The sequence below is a fragment of the Marmota marmota genome, unplaced genomic scaffold (assembly GCF_001458135.2).
Source record: "Marmota marmota marmota unplaced genomic scaffold, marMar, whole genome shotgun sequence".
NCBI lineage: Eukaryota > Metazoa > Chordata > Mammalia > Rodentia > Sciuridae > Marmota > Marmota marmota.
The window spans coordinates 2667658-2677922 of NW_026000016.1; the positions used below are offsets into that span (position 1 = coordinate 2667658).

The window sequence follows — 10265 nt, forward strand, 5'->3', positions numbered from 1 at the left end:
GGAGGCCCCTGATCGCCCGCCGGGGCGCCTGGGGGGTGGTGATGGTGCTGCTGCTGGTCATCCTCATCCCGGTGCTGGTGAGCTCGGCCGGCACGTCGGCGCACTACGCAGCATGCTGGGCACCTGCCGCATGGTCTGCGACCCCTACGGGGGCACCAAGGCGCCCAGCACCGCCGCCACGCCCGACCGTGGCCTCATGCCAGTCCCTGCCCACCTTCATCCAGGGCCCCAAAGGCGAGGCCGGCAGACCGGGAAAAGCAGGCCCGCGTGGGCCCCCGGGAGAGCCCGGGCCGCCGGGCCCTGTGGGGCCCCCGGGCGAGAAGGGCGAGCCGGGCCGCCAAGGCCTGCCGGGCCCGCCTGGGCGCCCGGCCTGAACGCGGCTGGGGCCATCAGCGCCGCCACCTACAGCACGGTGCCCAAGATTGCCTTCTACGCTGGCCTCAAACGGCAGCATGAAGGCTATGAGGTGCTCAAGTTCGACGACGTGGTCACCAACCTCGGAAACCACTACGATCCCACTACCGGCAAATTCACCTGCTCCATCCCGGGCATCTACTTCTTCACCTACCACGTCCTGATGCGCGGAGGGGACGGCACTAGCATGTGGGCTGATCTCTGCAAAAACAACCAGGTGAGTGCGGACTGGCAGTGGGGAGGGCGGGGAGCGGGGATGAAAGGTACAGGCAAGAGGGAGGAGACCCCGGAAATGGGGGTGGGAGCCAACCGAGGAAGGGCGCGGCAACCCTGATCCCGGGAGTTACTGCGAGGCGGACGTGGTGCTAAGCTAGAGAGGCGGGGGTCGGACACCGAGGAGGGCGCCCCGCAGCCTGGAGAGGGTGGTTCCAAAGTCTCTCCCCGGCGCTCCGTACGCGCGCTCTTGTGAGCACTACCCTCCTGGGGCGAGAAGCCGGTAGCTCCAGCGCTGGGCCGTCTACTCTCTCCGACGGCCCGTGCGCTGGGGGAGGTCCGGAGTAGGAAACAACCCCCTGGGCTTGGGATTTCAGCAGCTTAGGGTCGCTAGCTTTCCCGGGAATGGGTAGGATTGAGAGAGCCCAGAATGGGCGTGTCGAGGTGACAAATTCCGGGGAGACAGACAAGGGCTCCTAGGAGAAAGAAGGGACCCGGAGGAGGAGTGAGTCCAAGCGGGGCGCATCCAGGGCAGAGGCAGGACAGTAAGACCCGGAGTCACAGGGCCCTTGCAGCGTCCCAGGCAGAAAAACTCACAAATAATAAATTTCACACTCTTGAGTTGAGTTCTTGGCTGAAGAAACCAGTTGTCAGCTGAAGAGGCAAGGAATGCTAAGAGAAGCAAAAGTTGAGACTCGGGATTTACACAGTGAAATCACGCACCCAAACACTGGACCCAAACTCTAATTGATCGGAGTAAGAACACACACAGGAAGGTGGCCTGAAAGGTCAGGCGACCGATTCCATCCCCGCTGTGTGGCAATGGGTCTCACCTCCAGGGAGACCCCAGCTACCTGTGAGAGAGCCTTTCCAAACTCAGCCTTCTCGCTCACCCAGGGAAGCAGCCTTGGCCTTTGACTAAAATAGCCTCAGTCACTAAGACCTGCTGTCCTGAGTTGTTAGCCGCTGACCTAAGGGCCAGGGGTTTGCAGTGTTAGGCTAGGGCCACTATACCGTTTGCCAGAGAAATTCGCGACCATTGCAACACTGAAGCCTGTTTGATCTCTTAGTCAGAGGAGGGTAAGAACGTTTCTACTACCTAAAAGTGTAATGTGACCTTTTGTACTCGGCAAATCAGCAGCCGATGGGGCGATGGGGCGAGGCCTTGCATCTTGCAGCCTGCGGTCGGGAATAAGTTCCTGGGCTTTGCCTGCTTATTGAGTGGCACTGGGAAGGGCCCGCGACCCCGCCATCGCCCTCAAGAGGCCTCATCTCACGCAACAACTTTTGACTTAACAAGGGTTATGGGTTTCAGGTCACCGGCCCTCTGGAAATTCAGACCACCTTAGCTACAACCATTGAAATGGAAAAATGACGTGATTCAGTGTTAGAATTCTTTCAAAAGTGAAAGACAAATGTCCGAAGATGTGTAAGAGAAAAAAAAATGCTGACCCTATCTTTTTCTACAAATAGTTTAGGGTACCTTAGGGCACACAGAACAAAAAAGAGGAAAATGACCACCAGGAGGCACTGGCAGGGTTGTTTGTTATAGTTATTATACAGGAAAATAATGTTAGGATAAATAAAAATTATTCACGGAGCTGTGGGATAGTTATAGGTAAATGGCTGTAAAGGGCATGACTCACTGTTACCAAAATAGAGCTAGTGTGTCATTCTGACAAAATGGTTCTGAACAGCCCCTCCACAGGCAGCCATGAGGCACCCCTTTATTTACAAATTGGCTCTCTTCTGACCAAAAGGTTAGGTCTGGGAAATACTATCAGGCTGAAGAGATTTTTTTTTTCCCCCTTAGAGGTATCAATTAAAATGGAGTAAGTTTCCAGTTTTGTCCAAAGTGTATAAAAATGGTCACATTTTAAAACATCTGGATGCTGCAACTGCATACACAAGTCAGAATAATATATAAAAATTAGTTTAAATGTTTATATTTAGACTATGGAGATTGTTTATTGCAGGGTTCTAAGCAAAACATTTTCTTCAGATACTCTGTGTGCGTTTTGTTTTTAAAATTATTTCATTGTTTGGGGTATAAGCTGCTCCTTTGTATCACTCTAGCTTACACATTCTATGAGGATCAGAAAAACAAGGAAGGCAAACTACAAGGTATAATGATTTCCGCTGACAATATTAAGCTGCTATTTCTGTAAAAGGTGTGCAACAGGTAATTCAGAAAAATAAATAATATAGTGGTAAACAATATATTTTTGAGTTTGGTGTGGACTACTTTAGAAAATGGTTCTATTTCAATATTACTGTTAAGGAATTTTCTCTCTAGAACTATTTTATCAAGTCTGGTCTGCACCACTTATGAATAAGAAATCTTGTAAAAATCTCTTTTTAATTTTAAATAAATACTTTATCTTTGATTTTCAATTATACTCTTGTCTGATCACTTTTTAGAATGGCAGTTTTCCCCCACTCCCCAAGCTGAACCAGTTTGTTTTCATAAAATAAAAAACTCAGAGATCCATGTCAGTGTAATGTTCTATGGACTGAGTGGATTGAGAAGTGCAAAAATTAAACAAAAAAATACAGTTCACTCTAGGAGGGAGCAATGCCTTTGGACCATAACTGTATCAGAGCCATTTTTTTTTAAATTCTTTGTATTGAATGTAGGATCACAGATGGAAACATCAAAGGCCAGTAAATTAACCTGATGTGCCACTTAACCTTTTGTTTATGATTCCACAGAAGTACAATGAAAATGAAATTATGAGAACATCAGCAGCAATTAATTAAATTAGCAAATGTTACCATCGACATTGTCTCTAATGATAAGCCCTCAACAATAAGATAATGCTAAAACTATACAACCTATTACATCCTCAAAACAGACCACTAAAAGGACCACGGTTCTCATATTCCCCATGAAACCATCAACCTAAATTTAATCTTACCATTTGTTGAGAGCCCATGACAGTGCTCTTTTAAAGGTAAAAGTTGGACTCAAATAGCTTACAGACATACAGGGAAAAAATTTTAATGCTTTTATACTTGTAGCTGGAAACCTGAAAAAAAAATGTTATATGAATACAATTATTATAATGCTGCTCTAATAAGCCACTCTAATAAAAATGAAACTTGTTTAGGATTAGAATTATAAAGAATAATAGACCAATTTTTTACTCATAAGAATTTATTAGTTATGGCAATAAACATGAAATATATTGGAAAAAATGAATAGTTTGTGGTTTGATATTACTTTATTAGAGAGATTAATGACACATCAGACTAATTATTTTTGTAGGGGCAGTGAAAGATGGACTAAAGATAAAGCAGAATCTAAATAGTTTACCTAATAAGAAAAGATTTTAAAGCAAATACAGGTAGAAATGAGTATATTATAGAAAAGGACACATCGTAGTCCCTGACAAAATGCTGAAATCAGTGTACATTTAGGAACCTGAAAATAGCCTTCAGGGTGAACGCATTACCTTCCTCAATAGTTTGATGGCTTAAAGGACGAATTGCTGAAGTCACTGTGCTAGATATTAGAGCTTGAAATTTCAAGTCCCATTATACCTGTAGAGTATGAACAGGTGAGTGGGCATACTCAAGCCCTGTGCACTGAAGTATGGAGATTACTTAATTGGGAAAGTCTTGTGGTGGAATTTAGGTTTAAATCTTAGAGAACTGCTTTCATTATACAGCAATCACACTGGCTTTATCCAACAAAGGAAGTAAAAACCGTTCAGGGAGACCATCCAGTCTCTGGAATCTCTCCAACGCATTTTCAGGGTTTTGAATTAAAAATGGTAATGTTTATGTGGCTTTGTGATTATACCCTATAGAATAAAAACTACATTTTAAAAAAGACTACTTTCTCTAAATTAAGTGATTTTTAATGTGTCCTGCTTGCCAAGTGCAATCTTTGTGTAGAAAACAATGATCCAAGACTCATAGAATATACACTAAATACACAAAGCACTGAATAAAATGTGTATCTGGTTATTAATAATAGCTGAGATTTATATTATATTTGATACTTAATATATTACTAACATAGTTAAATATTCTTTTGTATTTAAATTTTCTCATCCATTAAAAATCCACATGTTAAAAAAAAATCTACCCTCTGGTGTAGATTTTTTCCCCTGAGATTTAATGACTAGATGAAATTAATTAAATTAATCAAGCCTTCAACTTCTACAGACTTGACGATTAATTCCTAGGAAATATTATATGTGCAAATGTGTTATTATTTAGTGGTCAAGACCGATCACTTCACTATTGAGTTAATGCCTCTGATCATAATTGCATGGTATATTGCTTTCATCATATTAGTGCCAGTTAGCACACTGTTAAGCAGTTCTAAATCCTTTAAGCCCTTTTCTCCTTTTGCTATATGATATCCAAAAAGAAATTTTTAAAATACTACTCATATTACTTCACAAGTTTAGCAGTGTCAAAGAGCCTTCTCCTTTTTTAACATTTCAGCATTAATGTGAGGATATATCACATGAAATTTTAATTTGAGAATCTATCATTTAAATTTTGAAAGAAATGCATGGCAATTCTTGACTTATGTCTCATTTCTCTCATTTTGCCAAGTGATAAAATCCAGCATATTGTACCCCAAGTCATGCATTATTACATAGTGCAGGTTTACAAAACCACTAAATCACTTGCTATGTTATTCAGGGAAATATCATTATAGTGGAATAGAAACAAGCCACAAAGTAGAAGATGTGTTACTGAAATAAATCAAATCCAAGTCTGCCTATTGAAAGAGTTTCCAAGGCAGAATCAAAATATGTCTAAATGAATATGAAGCCTAATTTGAGTTGAGGATGTGACAGAATGTCCATATTACATGATAAGATAGGCAATTTGACTGTTTGCAAATGTTTATCAGCTCACTAATGAGACCACAGGCTCAACATGAGCAGATTATAAGCAACTTATGTCCTCAAAGCAAAAGCACCTTAAAATATAAAAGGATATTAGATGAGCATTCAAAAATTCTAGAATTTGAGAGAGCTCAAATCATGGTGATTTAGTTCCTTCTATAACTTTTAGATATGTTGCAATTAAATTGTTGATTTAAATGCACATGATTGACAAAAAAGCACAAATAGAAAAAAAGAACTCTGAAAACGTGGGTGGTATAGCTAAAGATGTTTAAATGAGTTGAGCTTTGGAAGCAGCCTGGTAAAAGGGGCTTTACTTGTGTTAGATTTTGAAAGTCCTAAAGCAAAGGGCTTTCTTGTTTTCTTTTTATATAGTAGCAGAATGGTACTTCTCTGGATCTTTACCTACTATGGATCTCAATTTTCTCACAATTGTGATGAGCAAATGAAGTTAAACTTGAACTTCTGCACTCATACACAGTTGGTTAGAATATTGCTATTTGGTTTATATTAAAATGCAAAACAATACTATTATTTCCATTTCAAAAGGTGATTTTGGGCATAGGGATTCAAGGAATTAGAAAAAGTAGTGATGTAGGAAGAAATTAGATTGGTATGTTTTGTTTACAATGATAGAAAAGATTGCTGGAATAGCCCTCAGTGAAGCACCGTTTTCTCCCTTCCTTTGCAATAACACGGTTGCAACTGTTTACAGAGATGGACTTGCAAAGTTCAGAGGCCAAGTAGATGTCCCCACACTCTCTGTGCTCCAGCAGCAAGTCTGCTTAGGATGCTGTGTGAATGGAAAAACTCTAATTTTTGTCTGTTTCATATAGGTGCGTGCGAGTGCCATTGCCCAAGATGCTGATCAGAATTACGACTATGCCAGTAACAGTGTGGTTCTGCATCTGGAGCCAGGAGATGAAGTCTATATCAAATTAGATGGTGGGAAAGCCCATGGAGGAAACAACAACAAATACAGCACGTTTTCTGGATTTATTATTTATGCTGACTGATAATGCAGAAACTAAGCTTATTATTCTGAGTTTGAACACTGGATTTGAATGGCTACCGTCAGTGAATCAAGGATCCCAGGGGATGCCAATTGCAGGGCACCTCGGTTGTGTAAATGTGGGGAAATCAAATGCTACCTGACTCACATCTGTATCACTCAGAAACATTATGTAAAAAAGTATTTAAAGCAAGATAAGCAGATGTGTGATCCACTACCGCCAAAGCAAATACTCCTATCGTTAGTGTCCATGTGAATGAAGTCCTATTATAGATCACAAATTTTTATAGAAAAATCTAAGACAATGAATTATTTCTTCAATATATATGATACTTTGGTGTACTGTGATCTTGCTGCTCTTATCCATATGTCAGCTTTGGTTCTTGTGAGTTTTCCTGCTTATTATGATACTGGAGTCCATTCATAGTGTGTGGAAGAATCATTTTACCCTGCAGGAGAAGGTCTAATTGAAGTAATGCTGCTTGTCCCCAAAGAAATTGTTTGCCTTGTACTCTTGTTAACTTTAGAGCTAGACCTGGGAAAGATTCAACTTCAAGCCTTAACCTGGAATTTTCTGGATTTGTGGGAATTCCCAAGCCTATTACCATTTTCACATTTTCCTTTTCTTATGAATTTTCTTTTTTTTCCTTTTCTGGTGATAGTCTTTAAAAATAGATATTGAAATTGTACCATAGGATTACCCTCTAAGTGTGAAAATGTGTAATTATGTATGGTATTTAGAAAATCCCCTGTGTGTCCATTTTGTCAATAGAATACACTTAGATTTACTTGGAAAGTCAGAGAAATTTATTCTTTGGTATTACATCAGACTGAGGCTTTTGCCTTTTTTTGGAACAAAATATTATACATAACCCAATGCACAAAGGTTTAATTTGAACTTCTGCATGCGTCACCAAGGGGACACTAGGTAAGACCTTCAAACAGTTACTACAAATTTGTGGCCTGAGGTTATTTCAAAATTAACAATTTCACATCTAACCAATATGATGACAAAGTGTATATATTTTATATAAATACCTGCCACACACATTTATATACATATATGTTAGATGAAATATTATATATATATGGCTTCAGTCCATGAGGCACAGTGACTGTACAGCCTCAAAATTTTAATTTAAAAAAGGTGTATATATACACACAGAAACATGCATAAATTATTTGACTTATTTTGGACTGAAATATATTTTAGATGATGAAAATATATGGAGTTATCAAAATAATTAAAACAACTTCTCTTTAAGAGTTATACAGAAAATGAAATCTTAACTAGGTTAAAATGCCCTATCTTCACATGTATGTAAGTTAAGCCTATGGTTGCTTTTTTACCATATGCCAATCAATACTTTAACTGCATTATCTGGCAGACTATTAATATCAGGACTGCAGAAATAAAGTGGCTTTCCTTCACAGTGTTTATGAATAATATGCATTTGAGTTATCAGTTGTTTTCTTTTTTCTTAGTTGAATTGAAGCTGACGGTCAAGCAGATTTTTAGAGTAGTGCAAACCCTTTCTCTCTAGTTATAACACACCACCACCCAAAGCCATCTCTTTAATCTAAGGAAAAGATTAAAATGCATGTTGATTTGTATTAACTATCACACAACTTCCACCATTACAATGAGAAATCACTTCCTGTTTCATTGCCTTTGAAGACTTTGACAAGTAGGTTTCAAAAACAGAGATTTAAAAATCTGCTTGTTTTACTGATGAAGGACATTTGCATTTTTTCATTCAAAGGATTTGGTTTGTTATCCTGGCTCATTCCTTTTTGGTACTTTCTGTTCCAATACACGAAGAGCTTGATCATCTTTGATAAGCTGAAATATCTTTAATTTAACAAACTTCGACTTTCCACGAGTTATTCATGGTGTTCCCTTCTGAAGGTGATGCTTGCTTTGTTTAAATGCCTTGGTCTGAGTAACCATCATGATTTATATGATTAAAAACACTTAGCCCTTTCATCGAGAATAATGACGAATTCTATTTGGCTTTTCTGATATGTAAGATAGCTCACAAATGAATTAATAGTTTTTTATTTCTATTTAACAATATATATTTATCAAAGAGAAATTGGCAGTAAAAGTTTGGAGACATGTTCTAGGTACCAAATGGCATAGTGAAGATTCAATCAAAAGATTAATTTATGAACAACAGTGCATATCAATTAAAAGTTTTAACCAACAGTTTTAAAAAAGGGTTTATTTATACAAAATATCAGGGCTGGATACCTTTTAAAGAGGTAGGCTTTAGATTCAGACTGTCATTTCCAACAGACTTGACCTTTTCTTCAGATAAATAAGCATTGTTTTCTCTGTTGAGGCCCGAGGACAAACAAAAAATGTAAAGGAAATAAAGGGACCTTTTTTTGCATTATATCTTATAAATTAATTAAATTGTGGCCTTTGTTATTATAAATGTAATGATTCATTAAACTATATTATGTAATATATTTTGACTTTAATGATTGAATTTTATAATTCACTGTTATGTGTTTTTATACAAACCTTGCAAAACAACAAAATTTATAGAAAAAAATGGATACAAGAAAGCAAAAGGCATAAAAACTTATTTATTATGGGTATATGTAGGTAGATAGATGGTATATAATTAACCTTCCAAAATATTTTTATTGTTGTGATTTGGTTATTATATTACAGTAGTCTTTGATAAATTTAATTTCCCTTACTGCAAAAGCTATTTTAAATCGCCATATTATTCATTAAACATTAATTAAAGAACAGCAGGATAATTAGTAGCATCATCAATATTACAAGAAACATTAGATTGCTCCAGAAGGGGGTAATTTAACTAGAAACACTTTAAATTTTCTCAAGTAGTGCAGTTGATAGATTAGGAAAAAAACCCAAAAACCCCACTTAAGGTATACAGGCTTTAAATCATTGTTTGAGAATACATAATCCTGTATTTATTTTGTTAAAGCAAAACAACAGGGCTCAATTAGGTTCAGTAACTCCCCAGAGGTGCAAATCTAATAGTTGGCCAGTTTCAGAGAAAGCAAACTTCTCTTTCTCATAAGAAAGAAGTGATCTGTCATTAGTTCTATGTAGCTCAGGCTAATATCTCACAGTAGGTTTGAAATCACTGAATGTCACCTGCAAGGGTTATACTCAAGGTGTAAACTCACACATAACATCCTATTTGAAAGTTAGCCATTGCTTAGGGTTTTCTATCAATATCTTATCAACTGCACGCTGAGTTATACCTCTAAGTAACATTTTAGGAATGATGTTGGTGAGTATATGAGAATAGCCGTGACCTCCATACTTCATCAGTCGATGCTTCGTGTGTATGTCATGTGCCATCAGAATTCGATCTTCATAGCCCTCCTCCACCAGGAGACGCACCCTGTGGAAAATGTTAACCCATGATGTGCCATTTGTCTCACAGTTTGGATTTTCAGGGTGTTTTAAACTTTCTGCTCAGAAACCTATTGTGCTTATGGTGAAGAGACTGTGGCATGTGTATTGGGAGACCCTTAATAAACATTGTGTGGCAATGATGGAGGTACTGCTGCATCCTAGAAGGAAAAAAAATCTTTATTCTACGCACACAGAAATTTCTAGCCTGTGATATTTATGGCAATGCCTGGCAATGCTGCATTAAATATAGCTTCTAATAGGATGTGCCAGTTCCAATGAATGACCGAGTTAGCATTTCACTAAATAACTTCATTCCGGATTTGTATTCAGCTCTGATCTCTCAAGTGCC

At 38.7% G+C, this 10265-nt stretch overlaps 2 protein-coding genes and 1 long non-coding RNA gene across 4 annotated transcripts in view; 1 reads left to right on the plus strand and 2 right to left on the minus strand.

The window, feature by feature from the left end:
* Nucleotides 1-6: 6 nt before the first annotated feature.
* C1ql3 (complement C1q like 3) lies at nt 7-8985 on the plus strand. The gene is given in 5 exon segments (XM_015483413.2): nt 7-107; nt 110-199; nt 201-360; nt 363-631; nt 6335-8985. Coding segments are annotated over 5 exon segments (765 nt in total). The 5' UTR covers nt 7-41; the 3' UTR covers nt 6515-8985.
* Nucleotides 213-1634, minus strand: LOC107140399. The gene is made up of 3 exons (XR_001503266.2): nt 1482-1634; nt 1225-1299; nt 213-615 (listed from the first exon to the last, which is right to left on the minus strand). It is a non-coding gene; the product is annotated as an uncharacterized LOC107140399 (long non-coding RNA).
* Pter (phosphotriesterase related) overlaps nt 3833-10265 on the minus strand; it is a 72856-nt gene continuing 66423 nt past the window's right edge. The window contains exon 5 of one of the 2 annotated variants that reach the window (XM_048809056.1): nt 3833-6291. In XM_048809056.1, the coding sequence (XP_048665013.1) occupies nt 6231-6291 (61 nt within the window). In that variant the 3' untranslated portion in view covers nt 3833-6230. Of the gene's footprint in view, nt 6292-9090; nt 9903-10265 lie in introns of those variants that run through there. The other variant, XM_015483411.2, reaches the window with a different exon arrangement.